At 34.9% G+C, this 22,971-nt stretch overlaps 4 protein-coding genes across 4 annotated transcripts; all 4 read left to right on the forward strand.

The window, feature by feature from the left end:
- Window positions 1-2,854: 2,854 nt before the first annotated feature.
- LOC111366856 lies at window positions 2,855-3,776 on the forward strand. The gene is made up of 2 exons (XM_022987546.1): window positions 2,855-3,312; window positions 3,539-3,776. Exons 1-2 carry the CDS (start codon window positions 2,855-2,857, stop codon window positions 3,774-3,776), a joined length of 696 nt encoding a protein of 231 aa, XP_022843314.1.
- A 2,918-nt stretch (window positions 3,777-6,694) lies between these two features.
- On the forward strand, window positions 6,695-9,042 carry LOC111367746 (60S ribosomal protein L9-like). The gene is made up of 3 exons (XM_022988781.1): window positions 6,695-7,147; window positions 8,520-8,642; window positions 8,728-9,042. Exons 1-3 carry the CDS (start codon window positions 6,773-6,775, stop codon window positions 8,812-8,814), a joined length of 585 nt encoding a protein of 194 aa, XP_022844549.1. The 5' UTR covers window positions 6,695-6,772; the 3' UTR covers window positions 8,815-9,042.
- A 5,864-nt stretch (window positions 9,043-14,906) lies between these two features.
- On the forward strand, window positions 14,907-20,603 carry LOC111367747 (stomatin-like protein 2, mitochondrial). Its single transcript, XM_022988782.1, has 10 exons — window positions 14,907-14,994; window positions 15,317-15,496; window positions 15,688-15,931; window positions 16,023-16,172; window positions 17,558-17,615; window positions 17,845-17,937; window positions 19,316-19,414; window positions 19,625-19,716; window positions 19,908-19,967; window positions 20,070-20,603. Exons 2-10 carry the CDS (start codon window positions 15,339-15,341, stop codon window positions 20,307-20,309), a joined length of 1,194 nt encoding a protein of 397 aa, XP_022844550.1. The 5' UTR covers window positions 14,907-14,994; window positions 15,317-15,338; the 3' UTR covers window positions 20,310-20,603.
- Window positions 20,420-22,598, forward strand: LOC111366857 (stomatin-like protein 2, mitochondrial). The gene is made up of 5 exons (XM_022987547.1): window positions 20,420-20,546; window positions 21,603-21,701; window positions 21,912-22,003; window positions 22,197-22,256; window positions 22,359-22,598. Exons 1-5 carry the CDS (start codon window positions 20,420-20,422, stop codon window positions 22,596-22,598), a joined length of 618 nt encoding a protein of 205 aa, XP_022843315.1.
- Window positions 22,599-22,971: the final 373 nt, after the last annotated feature.

Genomic DNA, 22,971 nt, shown 5'->3' on the forward strand with positions numbered 1-22,971 from the left:
AAGTTCAATTCAGCCTTATCAACGGTTGTCTCTTTCGATAGGCTCTTCCTTATACATAAGGCCTCAGCCAAGATCAATTCGGCCTCATAAACGGTCGCCTTTTTCGGATGGCCTCTTCCTTCTACAAGAGGCCTCGACCAAGTTTAATTCGATCTTATAAACGGTCGTCTCTTCTGTATAGCCTCTTCCTTCTACAAGAGGCCTCGGCCAAGTTCAATTCAGCCTTATAAATGGTTACCTCTGTCCGTTAGGCTCTTCTTTATACAAAGGTCCTCAGCCAAGATCAATTCAGCCTTATTAACGATCGCCTCTTTCCAGATGGCCTCTTCCTTCTATAAGAGGCCTCGCCAAGTTCAATTTGACGTTATTAACGACCGCTTCTTCCTTCTACAAGAGGCCTCGGTCAAGTTCAATTCGGCCTTATCAACGATCGCCTCTTTTCGATAGCCTCCATCGTATACAAAAGGCATCGGTCAAGTTCAATTCAACCTTATTAACGGTCGCCTATTCCTAAATAGCCTATTCTAATAAGTATAATAGGCTTGTCCTCCACATGGCATTGCCTTTTTTTTTTTTTTTAAGTCTCATCACTGTTTTCACTAAATATAATAGCCTCGCCTCTCCACATGGCATCGTCTCTTCTTCTTAAAACCTCATCATAGCTTCTACTAAGTATAACAGGTTGCCTCTCCATATGACATCACCTCTTTTTCTTGAAGCTTCATCAAGGCTTCCACTAAATATAATAGGCTCGCCTTTCCACATGCTCTCCACATGGCATCGTCTATTTTTCTTAAAGTCTCATCATGGCTTCTACTAATTATAACAGACTCGCCTTTCCACATGACATCGCCTCTTCCTCTTGAAGCCTCATCATGGCTTCCACTAAGTATAACATGTTCACCTCTCCACATGGCATTACCTCTTCTTCTTGAAGCCTCATCACAGCTTCCACTAAGTATACAAGCTCGCCTCTTCTTCTTGAAGCCTCGTCACGGCTTCCACTAAGTATAACAGGCCCGCCTCTCCATATGACATCGCCTCTTCTTTTTTAAGCCTCATCACGGCTTCCACTAAGTATAATATGCTCGTCTCTCCACATGGTATCGTCTCTTCTTTTTGAAGCCTCATCACGACTTTCACTAAATATAACATGCTCGTCTCTCCACATGGTATCGCCTCTTCTTTTGAAGCCTCATCGTGGCTTCCACTAAGTATAAAAGGCTCGCCTCTCCACATGGCATCGCCTCTTCTCTTGAAGCGTCATCACAGCTTCCACTAAGTATAACAGGCTCGTCTCTCCACATGGCATCGCCTCTTTCTCATGAAGCCTCATCACGACTTCTACTAAGTATAATAGGCTCGCTCTCCACATGGCATCGCCTCTTCCTCTTGAAGCCTCATCACGGCTTCCACTAAGTATAACAGACACTCCTCTCCACATGACATCGCCTCTTCCTCTTCAAGGCTCGTCATGGCTTCCACTAAGTATAGCAGGCTCAACTCTTCACATGGCATCGCCTCTTCCTCTCATCTTCTTAAAGCCTCATCATGACTTCAACTAAGTATAACAGGCTCGCCTCTCCACATGGCATTGCCTCTTCTTCTTGAAGCCTCTTCATAGCTTCCACTAAGTATAACAAGTTCGCCTCTCCACACGACATCGCCTCTTCTTCTTGAAGCTTCATCACAATTTTCACTAAGTATAACAGGCTTGCCTCTCCACATGGCATCGCCTCTTCTTCTTGAAGCCTCATCATGGCTTTCACTAAGTATGATAGGCTCGCTCTCCACATGGCATCTTCTCTTCCTCTTAAAGGTTTATCACGACTTCCAATAAGTATAACAGGCTCATCTCTCTACATGGCATCGGCTCTTCCTCTTGAAGCCTCATCACGACTTCTACTAAGTATAACAGGCTCACTCTCTACATGGCATCACCTCTTCCTCCTAAGCCTCATCACGACTTCCACTAAGTATAATAGGCTTGCCTCTCCACATGACATCGCCTATTTCTCTTGAAGCCTCATCACGGCTTCCACTATGTATAACACGCCTGCCTCTCCACAAGGCATTTACCACTCTTACTCGCATGATTTATATGACATTCCACGATCATTTTCTTCTCTCTAACTTTCAAATCCACGCATTAAATGAATATCTATATGATATTCCACGATCTTTTTCTTTCTACCTAACTTTCAAGTTCACGCATTATATAAATATCCATACCTGGACTTGGGGGACTATTGTTACGCTTCTTCCAATGAGGTTCTAAGTATTGCCAAATGACAGCGTCACAGTAAGAGAACTTAGACTCGCACTCCACATTATTCTACACAAAGAGCAATTTGGCAGAGCTTCTATAGCCGAGCACCATGGAGAGCCCCCACAGCTGAGCCACCATGGCCAAACCCCCATGGTCGACCCCTATTGGTCGAACCCCAATGAGAGCCGAGCCCTCATGAATGAGACAAAGAAGGAAGAGGCATCTTAGGGAAGATTTTTATACAAGATCTTGTAGCAAGTGGGTGATGTGACAACTCACTGCATTGGCGGCTCAACTCAATCAGCAAGTCAAGTCTAGTCTTATATGTTAGGCCTAAGATTGCAAACGGTGATAACATTAAATGCACTTGAGTCTAAGTCTGACTAATTGATGCCCATGACAAGAGGCCCTAGTCGCCAAGATGAGGCCAAGTGTCTCTTCGTCTAACAACTCTTACTCACCCTCATTTACTATAAAAGCTCACGCTTGATTTGGTGTTTCTCTTGGTTGGAGTAAAGTTTTTGATGGCACGAAGCAATTTCTCTTTGCAAGAAACTACATTGCCTCGAAGGATTGCTTAAGAAGATGAATGAAAAACATTTTGCTCACATTTCCTCTAGGGTCGAAAGTGCTTCCAAGAAACTTGATTTGGCACATCTTGAATTGTACAATGACCGAGAAAATCTTCATCTTAAATGTGAAGTGGTTCGTTTGAGAAAAGAGGAAAATACTCTTTGTGAGGCGGAAAGGAGTTCCTATTATCAAAAAGCAAAGTGTGTGCATTTGAAGAATAGTGACAAATGTACTAAGTATTTTTATTCTTTGCCCAAGAGGAATGTCAAGAGGAATTTCATCCCGGCTATACTTAAGAGAGACGGGTTTTATTCTACCTCTCTTGAGGAGGTTGGCACCGAATTCACGCATTTCTATAGTGAATTATTGGGGAGAAAAACTGTTGGACAGCATGCTAGTGTGGATGTTATAAGAAATGGACCAATGTTGTCGGAGGAAAATGCTTCTTTACTTGTTCGGGATTTTACGAGGTAGGAGATCAAAGAAGCTCTTTTTAGCATTGGGGATGATAAAGCCCAGAGGCCGGATGGATTTACTTCTTGTTTCTTCAAAAAATCATGGGACATTGTTGGTAATGATTTTATGGATGCTATTGAGGAATTTTTTTGCTTCGAGATCTCTTCTCAAGCAAATTAATGACACCATCTTAGCCTTGGTACCTAAGGGTACTCACTCTTCTTCGGTGGGGAATTATAGGCCTATTGCATGTTGCAACGTTTTTTACAAGGTAATTACTAAGATACTTGCCTCTCGATTGAAGCCTATGCTTGACTCTATTGTGGACCAAGCTCAATCCGCATTTGTTGAGGGTCGGAGTATGATTGAAAATATTCACTTGGCACAAGAACTTTTGAGACAATATAACCGTAAGAGGGTTGCTCCACGGTGCCTCCTCAAAATTGATCTTACTAAGGCCTTTGATTCGGTGAATTGAGAGTTTTTTGAAGAAGTTCTTAAAGGGTTGGGGTTTCCCAATATCTTTGTTGATTGGATTATGGAATGTGTGACTTCTCTATCTTATTACATAGCGATAAATGGTGACCTTCATGGGGTTTTCAAGGGTAAAAGAGGTCATCGACAAGGTGATCCACTCTCCCCTTACTTGTTTATTCTTTGCCTTGAATACCTATCTAGATTGCTAAAGATGGCCACCTCGAATAGCAATTTCAATTTTCACCCCAAGTGTGCTCAATTGAAGATCACACACTTGGCATTTGCGGATGACTTGATGTTATTTGCTAGAGGGGATGTCATGTCTTTGGATATTTTATTGAATTACCTTTCGATTTTTGGAGGTATGTCGGGATTGAATATAAATGTTGGGAAATCTTGTATCTACACCGCGGGTATTCATGGTAAAGATTTGGAGGATATTCTTGCTCTCACAAATCTCCCCATTGGCTCCATGTCGTTTAGGTACTTGGGCATACCACTTGCGGCGGAAAAATTGAAAGTTGGGTCTTATGATGTGCTCACAAATAAAATCTCATCTTATATTGGTTCATGGTCGACTTCCTCTCTCTCATGTGCAGGCAGGACCGAGTTTGTGCGAGCCGTGCTCCAAGGTGTGGAATGTTTTTGGCTTTCTATCCTCTCTATCCTGGCTACGGTAATTTCTAAAATCAATAGTCTTTGTCGTAGCTTCCTTTGGGGGGGAGGGGTAAAAGACCTTTGGTTGCTTGGAACACTATTTGCCTCCCTAAAGTTGAGAGGGGGCTCGATTTTAGAGACTTGAAATGTTGGAATTCTGCACTTCTCTCTAAAACACTTTGGAATATCCATTGTAAGAAAGACTCACTTTGGATTAAATGGATTAATGTTGTCTACCTCTAAGGGACAGATTTTTGGGTGTATTGCGTGAAGAAACAAGATTCCCCACTCATTAAGAAGCTGGTTAACATCCGGGACAGCATTATTGCTGCCCAACGGGACGAATTTTCAGTAACGGATAGATTGTGTAGCTGGACGGATTCTGGGATTTTTCTACTTCTGCCGCCTATGACTTCTTTAGGTCAAAGGGGGGTCTTCTTCTCTGGTCCAGAACGATTTGGAATGGTTCCATCACCCCCAAACATGCGTTTATTATATGGTTAGCTGTCCATTCTAAGCTCCAGACGAGGGACAAGCTATTGCACTTGGAGTTGGATCGAAACTGCCCATTTTGTGAGGGGATGGACGAATCTGTCCAGCACCTATTCTTTGGATGCCGGGTCACTTCCGAGGTATGGAAACAGATCAGATTTTGGTTGGGTATTAGGCGTTCCATGTCTACTTTACCGAGCACTTTTAAATGGTTGAAAAAAGAAGCGCGGGGGAAGAGTTGGTCGAGCCGTGTTAAATGGATTGCTTTTGCTACCACTGTCTACTACATTTGGATGGCTGGGAATTGTTGTATTTTTGATGGTACGAAAGTACAAGTTGAATCCATTGTTAGGAGGATCAAAACACACGTATACAAATCAATGTTCGTTTTGTATCCGAATGTTTTGATTCTCTATGATTCTCTTGCTAATGGGTCTATTAGTATTTTCATCATTGATCTTTCTTGCACGTTTTTTGGACAAGATTGGCCCGGGTATGCCCGGAGTACTTGTATCTGATTATGGACATTGATTCGCCCAAGTATGCCCGGAGTACTTGTATTTGATTATGGACATTGTCTCGCCCGGGTATGCCCGGTGTATTTGTACATGGTACATTTTTGATCTATACATTTACATTTACCGATCAAAAAAAAAAAAAGCTCACACTTGGCGTCACTTCAAAAATAATGCAAGTTTAGACTTTGATATTATAACTTCGCTCTTTGCATTCTTTATTCTACTATAAAAGTTCACACTTTGTGTCATTTCAAAGATAAGATTTAAGTTCCTATACTATTTATTTACTTTTTTTTATTTAAATTTAAAACTTATCTTTTCTATTGAAAACTTAGAAAAAATGTATAACGTTTCAATAAATCTATTTTAAATGTTTAGTAAGTATTATTTTAAATTATTAAATAATTTTTTGATTTATTAAAAATTAAAATAATATTAAAATAAGAAAATGACATTTTACGTTTTTTTTAATAGCCTAAACCTCGCATTGCCTATAACTTGGTCTCAATGCATTAAGAGTGCAATGCTACAGTTACATCGATGGTTGCCGATGAAGGTATGTTGATAATCACTAACAATAGGGTTGAATGTATTTCCGTTTGAATAATCAACATAGATTATGAATTAGATTTGCAAACAATCAGTTATCATTGCCTGTTTCTCGTTGGTATTTGAGCATTATCAATGCTCCCGACAATCACTAACGACTTTGGTGTTGGTGATCACTAACAAAATGTATATAATTAATCACTAATAGCCCCATTATTAATAATTCTGTTTGAATCACTAACATACGTTGATTTCATAAGAATTACGAATGATTTTGACAAACTCATCTTATTTATATTCTTATAACATTGATTTAAGGGGGTGTTTGAGTCATATTATTTTGGTAATAATACATTCTTGAATAGTGTATTGATGAAAAATGTGTGGTTAAAATATAAGGAAATTTTTTTGATCTGCGTGTAATATTATTTTATTGAAAAATGTGTGATCGAAATGATATCAAATCACTATTTAAGAATGTATTTTTTTGAAATAATGTGGCTCAAACAGACCCTGAGTAACCTTTTGGCCCCAGTGTGACAAAATGATTTATTTTGTTTTGAAGTGAGAGTTTATAGGAATGAGCATCACTACAAAATGGAGTTTGATATTGTGCTATTTGTGTAAATCGGAACCCGTTGGCCCAGTTTTGAACAGAATATCGGCCCAAATTAGACTGCTAGGGCTTCGCTATAAAATACCATTTTCTTCGTTAGAAAATCGCTTGAGCCCTACTCACTTCTTCGATAAGCAGCACACGCAGCAGGCAGGGCGCGAAAAGATGAAGACGATTCTCTCATCGGAAACCATGGATATACCCGACGGCGTGAAGATCAAGGTCAAAGCAAAAATGATTGAAGTGGAGGGTCCGAGGGGGAAACTGACCCGGAACTTCAAGCATTTGAACTTGGATTTCCAGCTAATCACCGACGAGGAGACGGGGAAAAGGAAGCTGAAGGTGGATGCCTGGTTCGGATCGAGGAAAACTACCGCTGCCATCCGCACCGCGCTCAGCCATGTCAATAACCTGATTACTGGCGTTACTAAGGGATACCGCTACAAGATGCGTTTTGTCTATGCTCACTTTCCGATTAATGCTTCTATTACTAATGGTAACAAGTCGATTGAGATCCGTAACTTCCTTGGAGAAAAGAAGGTTTAGAACCTAAGCTTTTTATTATTTATTCATGCCTTTTTTTGTTACGAACGGTTTTTAGTGTTACTTGCTTACATCACTATTTATGTATATATGTCTGTTTTCATTTGCGGTCTATTTTGATTTTTAGGTAGTTAATATGGGATTCAGGGTTCTTATTTTTCGATTGGATGCGTGATTTATCTTGAATGTTTAGGAAATAATTTGGATTTTTTGGTTTAACTAAAAATAAGGGCAATGTGAATGAATATTTTGCCCTTTTCCCTGTATCAAACTTGTTATGATCACTTGATTTTGAATTCCTGAATATATATTTTTTATTTAGCCCACTGGAATTGTAGCGGTGGAGCTAATGTGGCATTAATTGATAGGTTAAATTAAATGACTAATTTAATTTCACTTTTCATTTAACCTATCATCTAATGCTGTCTAGACTGGGGATGCAACCCTGCATTTACTCATTTTTGGAGTGTTTTAATATTTTAGTTTTGCACTACGTGTTGCTCTGTTGGCAGATTGTTTACTGCTGGATTGGTGAAAATGTTGGGCTTGGATTAGACATTTTAATATTTGTGTGGGGATTTAAGCCATTTGTACTTTATTAAGAGTGTGGCAACCGATGATTTTGTAGTGTAGGGAGTTGTTTTCCTTTTTTCTTTTTTCTTTTTTGACACTGTTTTATGTCATAGTTGGATATTATTTGAAATGAAATGGAAATGTGAATGAAGTTTTTTCTTTTTTACCTTCATCAAACTCGTAATAAAAACTAATCATGAACACTTGATTTTGGATGCCTGATTTGTGTTTGTCATTGTTCTATTCGGTTAGTTGTGCTCTATGGTTTGCACGGTTAGTATATGGTTAAGAGCTGGTTTTATTAAAATGTTAGACTCGGTTTAACCTTTTTATCTTGCTAGGGGATTTAAGCCATTGGATATGCAATTGTTATTTAAGACTTGGGGTTAACATTTTTAGGAGATTTGGCAAGTGAAGATTTTGACGTTTAATGTTTATGTTGGGGATTTAAGCATTGTCGATGGTAGAGGTGGCCTAATACGATTGTTGTTGACACTGGAGGTGTGTTTAGGAAACTATAATCTACTGCAATCCTTTCTTCATATGTGAAGTAAGAATCACATGTAGACAAATTATGTTTTGTCTTTTGCTGAGGAAAATAATTTGTTACGTGATTTCAGTAGTCATTAATAATTGACAGTTTTCTGATTCTTTAACAATCTATGAAGTTGTGGGTTAGAGGCTATCTCCACATGTTGATTTACCATGCTATCAGGTTGCGGCTCTTGATGTGCTTTTTTGGGGTTGAATTAGCCTTTGAATCTAGGGCATCGTTGAAATTTTATTATTTCATCAGGTTAGGAAGGTGGCTATGCTTGAAGGAGTTAATGTTGTCAGATCCGAGAAGGTTAAGGATGAATTGGTTTTGGATGGTAATGACATTGAGCTCGTTTCTCGATCTTGTGCTCTGATTAACCAGGTAACTCCCAATACACATTTATATGTTCTTAATAATTTCCTTTTGTGCATCATACTGAGATTGTTGTTTAAATTTCTGTCGCCAGAAATGCCATGTGAAGAACAAGGATATCAGGAAGTTCCTTGACGGTATCTATGTAAGCGAGAAGGGAACCATAGTTGAGGAAGAATAAGTAGTTAAACTGTAGGAATATTGCGTGATATGATTTCTTTGTGTGGTCGTTATTTATTTATGATTAAGTATTCGGAGACTTGTAGACACATTAAAAGGTAATTTGAAATTTTGTGATGTGAGATTTCAAATTTGGAATGGTTCTGTTTGCTTTTGTTAAGTTCCATTAAGTTGTCCAATTTCTGTTTCTTGAGGTAAAATTTTCTATTAGTGAAAAAGTTTCTATTTGCGTTTGGCGCATTGGACTAAATTGTATTGAGAATTTAGTATAAAATAATAAGATGGTATAGGTAGATGATATTATAGTGGATTAAGGTGAAGATCTGGATTGTCTTCTTTAATTTTGCATTCAAAATATAATGTTGCGGATGGTGATGGGCTGTCAGAAATTTGTTTCTAACGAGTTAGCTAACATCAAATTTGGTATCATGGGAGAACCTAATATATGTCAGATTTAGTGTAGTTAAAATTAAAATTTTAGTAGATTTTGATAAAAGTTGATTGGAGATGAAGTTGAAAATTTGTGGATATTTTGAAAGAGTAATTGGCACAAAACGTTCCTATTTTTTAAGTTTATTGTCGAAAACATTCTAACTTTTCATTTTTTGACATTTTTGTCTATACCTTGTACATTTCTTTGCACAGAAGGTTCTTTTGATGATTTTACCCTCCATTGACATGAAACAAAAAGAAAAGAAAAGAAAAAATAAAGAATTAATTGCATTTATGGTTCCAAATTTTTTTTAAAAATCATAATTAAGTCATGAGGAAACTTGAATGTGCAAGGAAATAATTAAGAAATTGAGAAATTTTTTAATCGTAACCAATGGAAATGAAAATTTTTGAAGATTACGTGATTTTTACTTTAAACCTTTCATCTATTCTTCACAAAATAAAAATTGAGATTTATGTTTACCCATTTTTGAAAATTTTTAGTTTCATTGGTTATGGTTTAAAAATTTTTCTATACATTCAATTTTCCTTTATTTTTTATTATTTTTTATTTTTGGGATTTTCAGTTCACAATAAATTGTGATCGATTTCGATTTGTAATTTTTTTGAAAATTTGGGACTATTATTGCAATTAGTTATTTATTTATTTCTTTTTTCTTTTCTTTTCTTTTTATTTTATTTGAATGGAGGGTAAAATCGTCAAAAACAAATGAAAAGGACCTTCTATGCCAATAAATGTAAAAGGTGGGGACGAAAATGTCAAAAAATGAAAGGTTGAGACGTTTTTCACAATAAACTTGAAAGGTAAGAACGTTTTGTGTCAATTATCCTATTTGAAATGTGTTATTATAATTAATTGTTAATTTTAAGTTAAATATTTATTTACAGTTTAAAGTACCTTAAATAAGGGCATAATAACTTTAGGATATTTCATTGAAAATGGGGTAAAGAAAAAGGAAAGGAGGAAATGGGTTTTTCAGAAATTTCATTGTGTGAATTGAGTTTATTTGGTTTTATTAATTTTTTTTAAAAAAATATTTCAATAGAATCATATTTTTCATAATATTTTTAAGGATTTCATCAAAAATTTGCAGAAGCTCACCAAATAAAGGTTAATAATAATTTAAAAAAAATACGCGTGTGACTGGCATAATTGACAAGACTCATCCAACATTATCCTAGTGGACTCGAAACGTGACATGCGTTGATAATAGATGATGACCAAATGTCAAATCTATCATCAAAAGATTCAAAACTGACAATGAGTTACTTAAAAAAATACATCAAAATCAAATGCTTATATAAAACATAATGCGATGGGCCGAAATTATCTATTTTGTGCTTCGTCAATATGAGTTATAATACTTAAAATGTCGTGTGACTCTCATTCTGAAATCATTAGACTTTTCTAGTTAAAAAGAATCAATTGCTACTTGTAAAAGGAATTACGAGAAAATATATGAATTGATAGCTCGTTGAATATCGAAGTTCGAAAATATTTACACTTTTTTTAATTTTACATTTATATCAAAATCGAGTCCATATTATTGAATAACTTACAAGATAATATCATATAATTATAGTCAAAACATGAGATATTCACATACATCACAAATGTCATCTCAAAGTTAAGCTATAAATATCGACTGATAACCATACTATAATCACATTATATCAAATATATTGAAAAATTCACAAAAAATGTACCCTCTGACTGAAATCAATAATATGCCCATCGAGTTAAGAACTTTCGTTACAGGGCCTTTGGTCTCCTTCGTGAACGAAAGTCTATCTCAAAAACCTCTCATAATCAATTCTAAAATACGGCCAAAGCCCTTCTGTGAATTATATGTACACAGTCAAGACCAATATCCAATCAAGACCCATCTGTGTAGGATAGAATAAAGCCAATACCCCTTTGTGAACTAGAAGAAATATATAATCATGAGTACTTTTCTGGTCGATTTCAATATTATATGTCTCACATACCAAATAAATCTCAATAGCACATGTCTTACATACCAAGTCATAAATGTGCTATAAATAATTTTTGGAATTCCACATGTATCATAATAAAAGAGATTTCATAATAATCATATAATCAAACACATAATTACACCTCGATAATATACTTAATTTATAAATATTTTAAAAATATTTATATTTTCTACTCACATAACTATGTTCGCAAAATCAACTTGATAAGCTGTCTTGATGTCCGTATCACTATCTGAAATATGATATAATTTTTAAATCAATAATTAACTATTTTAAGTAATTTCAATAATTAAATAGGCGATGCCCAAATTTAATCATTTCATGTTTAAGTGATTTCTAAAGTCCCTTTAATCACTAAAACTAAGTTTTCTTTCATTTAACTCAATTTCATAGCTTATTATATTTAACTCCCTCAATAAAATTGAATTTAATCTAACAATCTAACAATTATAAAATTAAACATAACTTTTCAAGAAATAACTTTTTATTTACCTTTAACTTTGAAAAAATCAAGTTTAATAATAGAAGAACTTATTTCTAACATGTTGGCGAAAATCTTCTTTTTTTTTCCTTCCTTCTTCCTCCTTTTTTTTTTTTTTTTTTTTTTTTTTTTTTTTTTTTTTTTCTTTTTCCTCCTTTTTTTTTTTTTTTTTTTTTTTTTTTTTTTTGTAATTGGCACAAAATGTCCCTACCTTTCAAGATTTTTTTGGAAAACGTCCCTATCTTTCATTTTTTAACAATTTCACCCTCACATTTGTCTTTTATTGCATAAAATGTCCTTCCGTCCACCCTCCGTTATAATGTTCCGTTAAATCAAAGAAAATGAGATTTTTATAATCAAAAGGCAGGGTTAAGATTATCCAAACACATTTCTCTTCACTGGCTTCACTCCCACCCTTCATTACGCATCAATGGGTTTCGTTGTTGATGTCCAAAAAGCACTTTCTGATTATGTGGCCTTCTCTTTTCCTCACAGTAGGTTTGGTTATTAATGTTGATTGTTGAGTATTGACTTTGATATGTGTGGTTATTAATGTTGGTTGTTGAGTATTGATTTTGTTGGGTTTGGTAATTGAGCTTAGTTGTTGATTATTGCTTTTGCTGTGTTCGAAATGGGTCTTAGGGAAATTCCATTGCAGGGCATATAAGCAGGGTTGTATTTAGCTCAAAATATGTAGAGACAATTTTCACAATTTTTAACAAAGGTAGGTATGTTTTGCGCAAATAGAATGAAAAGGTAGGGGTATTTTGTGCAAAGACAGTATAAACGTAGGGATGTTTTACACAAAGATAATATAAAGATAAGGATTGTTATCACAAGTTCAATTTCACATTAAATTGAGAAGAAGACCCATTTATCTTCCTCATCTTCTCCATTTCTATGTATTGTTCATTCACATAATCACATTTTAATCGATCTTCTCACTTTACCCTTTATTTACACCCTTCGTAAACACAAAATGGGGATGAACATTTCAATTTTATCGACCACATATTCATTCTTTTCATATACGTAGCCAAATTTTTTTTAGCAATCAAGCATTACCGTAGCCATGATGAAGTTCAGCCATAAATATAATCCATTCTATCATTTTTCCTTATGTATTGAATGAAATATTTCTTTACAAATTATTTTATTTATTTTCATATTACTTTTTAGTTACGCATAACATTTGAAGAAGGCGGGGATGAAGCCTCAATGAAGAACAAATGTGTTTAAACAATCTTACCCTTGTCTTTTGAAAGTAAATAACTCATTTTCTTTGATTTAACGGAGGGTGGACGGAAGGACGTTTTGTACAATAAAAGGCAAAGATGAGGGTGAAATTACCAAAAAATGAAAAGTATGAATATTTTTCACAAAAATCTTGAAAGATAGGGACGTTTTGTGCCAATTACCTTTTTTGTTAAATTTTTTTTTTTTCCCTCTCTCTTTGCTTCATTTTCTTTGTAGTATGTGTTTTGTGTGTGTAAATATAAATGGATTTGCTTTGGACATAGGTGGATTGATATAAATCAATCCATCAATCCACCGCCTATCATTTTCTCTCTCTTTTAATTTTTTCTTTTTGACATGTTTGACTTTTCTTTTCTTTTCTTTTTTTATTAATTTAATGTATTACAATGATAATATCATCAAGGGTAGATATAAGATACATGGATCAAACTAAAGATATTAAATATAGCAGACGAGATAAATACATTTTTGAATTTTATTTGGGACTTCTATTTTATACTGCAATGTCCAGTCCAGGTCAGTCCTATTTAAGAGTTCAAATCATCATATTTTTTTTTTTTAAAAGGATTGATTGGGACGAGATGGGATGAAAATACTTGTACGTTTATAAAAATCTTTTACATATGGATGATGTTTGAAAAAGAGAGTATTCTTTTTCTTTTTATTTGACTGGTGAGATTTAATCAAATCAAATCTTGTTACATCAATTATTGGTAAACAAATTTATAAGTGGTGATGTAGATATAACACAACTCTTGGTTGGTGTGAATTCACAAGAAAATGCTTATTGTATATCATCAATTACATAAGAATAGTGTTATTCGATATGATAGATTTTTATTTTCTCATGCATAAAATAAAAAATTGTCACATGGGACGTCTATCGATAGTTCTCACAATGAATAACATTATTCTTTACATAATTTTTTTACAGACTGTCAAGATGAAAATTGAAGAGTTTTTTCTTTGAATAATGTCACTTGTTGTACATAAGGAGTTACAAAAAATTTTATAGATTGATTATGTGTATGTAAAAGTGGAGTTTTTTATTTTTTACTTTTTATTTTTTTAAATCAAATTTTATCACATTTCACAATTAGAATTAGGGGTGTGCATGGGTTGGATTGGGTTGGGTCGATTTTTCCCCAACCCAAATCCAAACCAATATGGTCAGTTTTATTTAAAGTGAACCCAACCCAACCCGATCAAGTTTGGGTTGGGTTGGTCGGTTTGGGCTTCGGTCCAATTAAAGTTCGATTCAATTATATTTTTGTTAAATTTAGATAAATTTTTGAAGTTTGAAATTACTTGAAAATCTCTTCTTCTTCTTCTTTTTTTTTTTTTTAAATACCTATGTAAGAAATTCTTTTTGAAAAATGATGTATAAATAAGTTTAAAATTTTTGAAGTATTTATTATTATTATTATTATTATTTATAATTTTTTGGAATTTATTCATTCATCATCATCTTCTTAATTTTTACTTTATTATGAAATAACATTTCATTTGCAAATTATGTTTATAAGAATCAATATATATATAAAAAAAATAGACGTTTATAAATTAATAAGTCCTTTTCATATCTTTACAATTGTTTTTATTTAGGTTTTTTTTTTTTTTTAATTTTTATCTCAGATATTATTTTTCTTAATTCATCGGGTTGGCTTGGGTTTTAAATCATAACCCGAAATCCAACCCAACTAAACCTCAAAAATATTTTTTCAATCCAAATCAGCACAATTGAACTTAAAAAACCAATCCAAACCGATCGGATTGATTTGGGTTGATCGGGTTGAACGGATTGGATTGGGTTGGGTTTTGCCCGGCCCTAATTAGAATTCTTGACGCTCACGTTTTTTGAGCCTTAAAAACACATTATGATGCCCCTAACTACCATTACATTTCTAAAACCCTCTTCTCCCCTCCCAAAACCACAATTTTTTCATTCTACTTCAATTAACGCCACTGGCAAAAATATTATCCCCAAATTTGGTGAAAATTTTGGGTTTTAAATCATAACCCGAAATCCAACCCAACTAAACTTCAAAAATATTTTTTCAATCCAAATCAGCACAATTGAACTTAAAAAACCAATCCAAACCGATCGGATTGATCGGGTTGAACGGATTGGATTGGGTTGGGACCCGGCCCTAATTAGAATTCTTGACGCTCACGTCTTTTGTGCCTTAAAAACACATTATGATGCCCCTAACTACCATTACATTTCTAAAACCCTCTCCTCCCCTCCCAAAACCACAATTTTTTCATTCTACTTCAATTAACGCCACTGGCAAAAATATTATCCCCAAATTTGGTGAAAATTCACAACAAAGAAAATGAATATCGTGAAATCGAATTCTCTGAACAAGCTTAGTATCGTGAGAAGGCTTCTTTCTCAGTCGCCGATTAGCTCCGCCTGCTTGCAACGTCAGCTTTCTGCCCCGTTCTCCACCTCCGGTCGCCACATCCGCTATCCTCACGATCCTAGCACCCGGTAACTTTAAAGTAGTTTGAATCAGTTGCACATTCTTCTGCTACGCGCTTTTTGTAATTTTTTCTCATAGCTATGGGTTTTCAATTAAAATTGTTGTTGTAATTTGTACTGATTTTATGTGCTTCAATGTTTTACTTTCGTGGTGATTTATAGTCAGTCTGGAATGATTTAAAGTATCATTTTTGGTGTAGTTATGAGATTACACCACCTCTGAATTGGGGGATCCGAATAGTGCCTGAGAAGAAGGCATTTATAATCGAGAGATTTGGGAAGTATGTGAAGACGTTAACACCTGGAATCCATCTTTTAGTTCCATTGGTCGATAGAATTGCTTACGTGCATTCACTGAAAGAAGAAGCTATTCCTATTCCTGATCAATCTGCTATTACCAAGGACAATGTCAGCATTCAGATTGATGGTGTCCTCTATGTGAAGGTGTGCAATTTTGAGTTGATTTGATTTGTTGTTGTTGTTTTGAAGTATAGCTATCGATTTGAACTTCTAACATGACTGGCTTCTGCTGCAGATTATGGACCCAAAGTTGGCTTCATATGGAGTTGAGGATCCGTTGTATGCTGTTATTCAGCTTGCTCAGACAACTATGCGAAGTGAACTTGGAAAAATCACTCTTGACAAGACTTTTGAGGAAAGGGACACTCTCAACGAGAAGATAGTGGTGAGATTTCAGTTATTTATAATTGAATTCTTCATTGTTGGCTGTCCAATTAAGGCATTTAATATGATATGAACACAGCTTTAATTTGGTAACTCATGTGTTTTACTTGAACACATCAACACTCGGTGAGGCTCTTAGGTAACCAATGTTTTTCTCTTAACAGAAGTTTGCTATTAAGTGAAGTAAAAGATAAATTGAGCACGTCGTCATATAGAACTTTTACAAGTGAAGGATTATATCAATATCGTAAGTGCGTAAAGGAATTGTGCTTGTTGAAGGGAATGCTAAAAATGGAAAAGGATGCACTGTCCAACGCCTATTATGCTGCTTTAGATGCTGCTTTAGCAGCACTTTTCTGGTTTCTTTTTGCTCTGTGTATGAGCGTTAGTAGATGGGGAAGAAGCGAGTGAGGCGTCGTTCATAATGAAAAGAAATACTGAAGCTCTATGTAAAATGTTGATTATTTGAGATCTTAATGATTAAACTTATAACGTGGAATGATAGGGTAATGCGCGTAACTCTGTGTAAAATATTTACTCACATTTGGCATAGAAGGTAATATTCTGACAAGAATGATTTTCCATGGTACATTAGAATAGAAAGTTACTGTTATGATACTTTAGATATTGTGTTGAGTGCAGCTAATACTTTTGTATATTTGAAAATGTGTTTAAAGATCAAATGATATTCAAAGAAAACCTCAATATAACAACAATAACTTGTGATCAAAGTTAGCTTAATTATTTATTAGAGTTAGGCGTGGTTATTGGTGCTAATAAGACAGTTGTAGTTGTATTAACTATTAAAAATAGGTTAAAAAATGTTATGTCAATAGGGCTGTCCAGAAGACCACTCATGGTCATACTCACATTCAAGTGCAAATTCTACGGAACATATTGAAATGCAAATGAAAATGCAAACTTATATTCACTTGAGCAAATTGTATCAATTGCCTTAAACTCTGACTTGATAAAGAGCCTTATACAGAATTTTATATTATTTATTTATTTTTTGGTGAACATAAGAATATGAATGATTATGTTCGATTGCAAGATATTAATCATAATTATTTTTATACTTTTGCTTTGAATGTACATGTAACATCTGATTAACACTTTATTACACTAACACCAAAGGAGACTATTCCTTTGAGTTGATTATGACATTGACATTTTCGTGCTGACTTCTTTTTGCTTAGCATATGAGCATTCATATCTCATTTCCCAAATTATGGAACTGCATGGTATGTTTATCAAGGTTTTCTTTGTTTCCATTTTTTGAAGTTCACTTTGTGTTGAAAGTTGTTTGCATATGACTTATTTTCCAGTTAATCTTTCTCCTTCTATTAGTGTTGGATCGACTGCTCAAAATTGTTTTTGTTGCAGATTTCCATCAACGAAGCTGCAAAAGACTGGGGCTTGAAATGTCTTCGTTATGAAATAAGTGGGTGATGTCTTTGCCTGGAGATATATCTTAGCTTGGTTTAAGAAATCCTTGTGAATGTCTGTTGTAACTAAGTTGTGCCCTGTATATTTCCCAATTTTGGGAGGAGCCAATCAAAAAATTTCGTTATATCCCTTTTATACATTCTAATTCATTTGATACTTAGTAAGAACGAAAAAGGGACAGAGTATAAATTATATTTCTTCACTTCTTTCTACTAAAACTGTAGGGGATATATCTCCTCCAAGAGGAGTGAGGGCAGCAATGGAAATGCAAGCTGAAGCAGAACGCAAAAAGAGAGCTCAAGTCCTGGAATCTGAAGGTAATGGATGTTGCTTCCTGCTCTCCTTATTGGTTAGTTTGAATGTAGTCATTTGTTGTGGTCTGAGGAAGTTAAATTTTTGACATTGGAGAGTGGCAATCTTTGTTATGCTGCATGTTGGCAAATCATTTTGTAGAGTATCTGATATAATTCATAGAATTAATGATAAAATGTGACTATGCCCCTGAGATGAAAGGCTGATGGCATCCTTTCACAACTCTTCATATTGTTAAAAAAAACCTTTTCGAATCAGCTACCAGGACAAGAGGTTCACATTGATTGCCGTCTCGTACAAATTAGTGAGTGGCCAAATTAACGAAATCGAATGCGGGCTCCGTGCCTAGATGTCATCCAGAAATTCAGTTGGATTGAGTTCAAGTATAATATGTTGTTTAATAATTTACTAAATTCTTTCCTTTAAAATCTAACATAGTTGTGATGATTTTATTTTCTAACAATTAGGATTAGCATGTGAATAGTAACCCCATAAGCGATCGATTGCAAGGTTCTGAGGAAACATTCTCTGCTGTTACATCTGTTTACATTTAAAATGGCCTAAGATACAATCAAACGACACACAAATCCATCCTCCATCCTTTTCAAATTAATGTATTGCTTGATAGCTATTATGGACAGTGTGAAAAATGGAAACCGTTTTTACCTTAGTGCAATAATTACTGTTTAAATGAGGCTAGTAAAAATATAAGATAATAATATAGACTCGTATACTGGAAAGTAGATGCCAATTCTTGATCCCTAGCAAGTGAATGTATCTACCAAGATGATTATCCCAAACTTTCCCTTATAAACAACTAAAATTGTTTGAATGATTTATCGTTGTTAAGTCATTAAGTTTTAGAACTTTTCGTTCAAACCCCTCTGTGTGTATATTACATAATTATCTTTATCATCTGTTCATTAGTCGTCATATAGAACTTTTACAAGTGAAGGATTATATCAATATCGTAAGTGCGTAAAGGAATTGTGCGTGTTGAAGGGAATGCTAAAAATGGAAAAGGATGCACTGTCCAACGCCTATTATGCTGCTTTAGCAGCACTTTTCTGGTTTCTTTTTGCTCTGTGTATGAGCGTTAGTAGATGGGGAAGAAGCGAGTGAGGCGTCGTGTAAAAATATAAGATAATAATATAGACTCGTATACTGGAAAGTAGATGCCAATTCTTGATCCCTAGCAAGTGAATGTATCTACCAAGATGATTATCCCAAACTTTCCCTTATAAACAACTAAAATTGTTTGAATGATTTATTGTTGTTAAGTCATTAAGTTTTAGAACTTTTCGTTCAAACCCCTCTGTGTGTATATTACATAATTATCTTTATCATCTGTTCATTGGATTGATGTGCTGTTTCATATAATAGGAGAAAGGCAGGCAAACATCAATATTGCAGATGGAAGGAAGAGTTCGGTGATCCTTCAGTCAGAAGCTGCAAAATTGGACCAAGTTAATCGTGCTCAAGGTTAGTTACGTGTTTGCATTAATCAAATTAAGCCTCTGTTTTCCTCCTCCACGAGCAGAAGACTGTCTTGAATGGCTGGATTAAGTATACATCAAATTTGCTCAGTATTCAACTTTCAAAGTTCAATAAGGAAAAAAGCTCAATCTACAGATATTTTACTGCTTATTCTTATTATGAGATCTGCCATTCATTTTAACCGTCTTTAAACAGGAGAAGCAGAAGCAATTCTTGCTAAAGCTCAAGCTACTGCAAAAGGAATTACCTTGGTGTCACAAACCCTTAAAGAAAACGGGGGTGTGGAGGTGAGGTTCTTCAAAATTCAAATTTTCTGTTGTTTGTTCTTCCTTAACATCTTCCTATGTTGAAGGAGGTTCTTTTTGTTCTGTGGTGTACATGAATTATGAAATCATTTAAAAATATTGTTTATATATTTCACAAATATAATTGTTCGGCTGATGAGGAAATTGCAAATACTGTATCGTTTGAATCGCAGGCAGCTAGTTTAAGAATTGCTGAGCAATATCTTCAGGCTTTCAGTATGATTGCAAAGAAGGTAAACCCCTGAACATTTTGATTTTATATTTTAATAGTGAGGCTCGGATTTCTACTGAATTTCCTTGTTTCTGTATATGTTCTATCCTTTTCATTCATGTAGGGCACAACTATGTTGCTTCCTGCAAGTGCTTCCAATCCTGCAAATATGATGGCTCAAGCTCTCAGTATATACAAGAACTTAATTGGCAACGGTTCTGGCAATGGGATTCCCGATATTCCTGGGGCTGAATCAATTGACAACACAAAGAACGACACTCCATCTCGGGAATCTGGTGACGACGAGAAGCAGACGGGCGTTGAATCTGTTTTCTCACTGCAAAGCCCGAAGAAGGATAATTAGGTAATTGCTACATCTAGACAAGATATTCCTCCAAAGGATATAGAATTTTTTTACTGCAGAGATAGAAATTCAAGTCATGCTAGCCTATTCTATCTTGCGTTGAGTTCTGAATGCATTCTTATTTTGGAAAGGTACATTTACTTTTTGAAGTGGCACGTTCAAATTTAGAAAATTTTAAGAACGTCGTAACTAATGGCAAATGTGACATTCTTTATCTTGCTGGTTACGTGAAGCAACGTAGATAATGATAGCTGCGAGTGTCCGTTCTTCTTAAGGTAACGGGAATTAACGTTGTTTACAACTCTAAGCTCAGTTGTTCTGCCGCATTGTATTTTTGTGCATTAACTACTACCAATTTTTCCTCAAACCCTCCACGACATGATCCGACCTAGGTGCCTAACGTTAAATTGGATCAAAAGACTGTGTCATAATCTTTTGGGAAAGGGCCTAGAAAGTGGCTATCCATATTGCTCTTCGGGAAAATGCCTAGGAGTGATAGCCACTTTCTTGTAGCTTTGTGTTATCTTGTAGAATATTGATTGAAGTTAGATTGTAGTTTAAATTATTTTTAAGTGTTTGTTTGGAAAAAAATTATAATGAGATTATAATGAAAAGAAGTTATGAGTTCCACAAAATGTATAGAAAATAAGCGGACAATATTTGTGAAAATATTTGATTTTGACTTTAAATTATAAGTTAATTATACTGAAACTGAAACAAACCAAAATTTTTCTATAGAAGTGGAAAGAGATTGTTTCGAAGTTGTCCCATTTGGAATCGATGGAAAGTGCACCTTTCTAACAATTAGGATTAGCATGTGAATAGTAACCCCATAAGCGATCGATTGCAAGGTTCTGAGGAAACATTCTCTGCTGTTACATCTGTTTACATTTAAAATGGCCTAAGATACAATCAAACGACACACAAATCCATCCTCCATCCTTTTCAAATTAATGTATTGCTTGATAGCTATTATGGACAGTGTGAAAAATGGAAACCGTTTTTACCTTAGTGCAATAATTACTGTTTAAATGAGGCTAGTAAAAATATAAGATAATAATATAGACTCGTATACTGGAAAGTAGATGCCAATTCTTGATCCCTAGCAAGTGAATGTATCTACCAAGATGATTATCCCAAACTTTCCCTTATAAACAACTAAAATTGTTTGAATGATTTATTGTTGTTAAGTCATTAAGTTTTAGAACTTTTCGTTCAAACCCCTCTGTGTGTATATTACATAATTATCTTTATCATCTGTTCATTGGATTGATGTGCTGTTTCATATAATAGGAGAAAGGCAGGCAAACATCAATATTGCAGATGGAAGGAAGAGTTCGGTGATCCTTCAGTCAGAAGCTGCAAAATTGGACCAAGTTAATCGTGCTCAAGGTTAGTTACGTGTTTGCATTAATCAAATTAAGCCTCTGTTTTCCTCCTCCACGAGCAGAAGACTGTCTTGAATGGCTGGATTAAGTATACATCAAATTTGCTCAGTATTCAACTTTAAAAGTTCAATAAGGAAAAAAGCTCAATCTACAGATATTTTACTGCTTATTCTTATTATGAGATCTGCCATTCATTTTAACCGTCTTTAAACAGGAGAAGCAGAAGCAATTCTTGCTAAAGCTCAAGCTACTGCAAAAGGAATTACCTTGGTGTCACAAACCCTTAAAGAAAACGGGGGTGTGGAGGTGAGGTTCTTCAAAATTCAAATTTTCTGTCGTTTGTTCTTCCTTAACATCTTCCTATGTTGAAGGAGGTTCTTTTTGTTCTGTGTGGTGTACATGAATTATGAAATCATTTAAAAATATTGTTTATATATTTCACAAATATAATTGTTCGGCTGATGAGGAAATTGCAAATACTGTATCGTTTGAATCGCAGGCAGCTAGTTTAAGAATTGCTGAGCAATATCTTCAGGCTTTCAGTATGATTGCAAAGAAGGTAAACCCCTGAACATTTTGATTTTATATTTTAATAGTGAGGCTCGGATTTCTACTGAATTTCCTTGTTTCTGTATATGTTCTATCCTTTTCATTCATGTAGGGCACAACTATGTTGCTTCCTGCAAGTGCTTCCAATCCTGCAAATATGATGGCTCAAGCTCTCAGTATATACAAGAACTTAATTGGCAACGGTTCTGGCAATGGGATTCCCGATATTCCTGGGGCTGAATCAATTGACAACACAAAGAACGACACTCCATCTCGGGAATCTGGTGACGACGAGAAGCAGACGAGCGTTGAATCTGTTTTCTCACTGCAAAGCCCGAAGAAGGATAATTAGGTAATTGCTACATCTAGACAAGATATTCCTCCAAAGGATATAGAAATTTTTTACTGCAGAGATAGAAATTCAAGTCATGCTAGCCTATTCTATCTTGCGTTGAGTTCTGAATGCATTCTTATTTTGGAAAGGTACATTTACTTTTTGAAGTGGCACGTTCAAATTTAGAAAATTTTAAGAACGTCGTAACTAATGGCAAATGTGACATTCTTTATCTTGCTGGTTACGTGAAGCAACGTAGATAATGATAGCTGCGAGTGTCCGTTCTTCTTAAGGTAACGGGAATTAACGTTGTTTACAACTCTAAGCTCAGTTGTTCTGCCGCATTGTATTTTTGTGCATTAACTACTACCAATTTTTCCTCAAACCCTCC

The sequence above is a fragment of the Olea europaea genome, chromosome 18, assembly GCF_002742605.1.
Source record: "Olea europaea var. sylvestris chromosome 18, O_europaea_v1, whole genome shotgun sequence".
Classification (NCBI taxonomy): Eukaryota; Viridiplantae; Streptophyta; class Magnoliopsida; order Lamiales; family Oleaceae; genus Olea; species Olea europaea.

What these genes read in the sequence shown, in the direction of transcription:
- LOC111366856 (XM_022987546.1), top strand. Translation starts at nt 2,855, where the DNA reads ATGAATGAAAAACATTTTGCTCACATTTCCTCTAGGGTCGAAAGTGCT. An exon ending in CTTGTTCGGGATTTTACGAG is followed by an intron (nt 3,313 to 3,538) that starts GTAGGAGATCAA and finishes GGGGAATTATAG; the next exon opens with GCCTATTGCATGTTGCAACG.
- LOC111367746 (XM_022988781.1), top strand. Translation starts at nt 6,773, where the DNA reads ATGAAGACGATTCTCTCATCGGAAACCATGGATATACCCGACGGCGTG. An exon ending in ACTTCCTTGGAGAAAAGAAG is followed by an intron (nt 7,148 to 8,519) that starts GTTTAGAACCTA and finishes TTATTTCATCAG; the next exon opens with GTTAGGAAGGTGGCTATGCT. An exon ending in CTTGTGCTCTGATTAACCAG is followed by an intron (nt 8,643 to 8,727) that starts GTAACTCCCAAT and finishes TTCTGTCGCCAG; the next exon opens with AAATGCCATGTGAAGAACAA.
- LOC111367747 (XM_022988782.1), top strand. Translation starts at nt 15,339, where the DNA reads ATGAATATCGTGAAATCGAATTCTCTGAACAAGCTTAGTATCGTGAGA. An exon ending in CCAAGTTAATCGTGCTCAAG is followed by an intron (nt 19,415 to 19,624) that starts GTTAGTTACGTG and finishes GTCTTTAAACAG; the next exon opens with GAGAAGCAGAAGCAATTCTT. An exon ending in AAGAAAACGGGGGTGTGGAG is followed by an intron (nt 19,717 to 19,907) that starts GTGAGGTTCTTC and finishes TTTGAATCGCAG; the next exon opens with GCAGCTAGTTTAAGAATTGC.
- LOC111366857 (XM_022987547.1), top strand. Translation starts at nt 20,420, where the DNA reads ATGCATTCTTATTTTGGAAAGGTACATTTACTTTTTGAAGTGGCACGT. An exon ending in AAGAAAACGGGGGTGTGGAG is followed by an intron (nt 22,004 to 22,196) that starts GTGAGGTTCTTC and finishes TTTGAATCGCAG; the next exon opens with GCAGCTAGTTTAAGAATTGC. An exon ending in TCAGTATGATTGCAAAGAAG is followed by an intron (nt 22,257 to 22,358) that starts GTAAACCCCTGA and finishes TCATTCATGTAG; the next exon opens with GGCACAACTATGTTGCTTCC.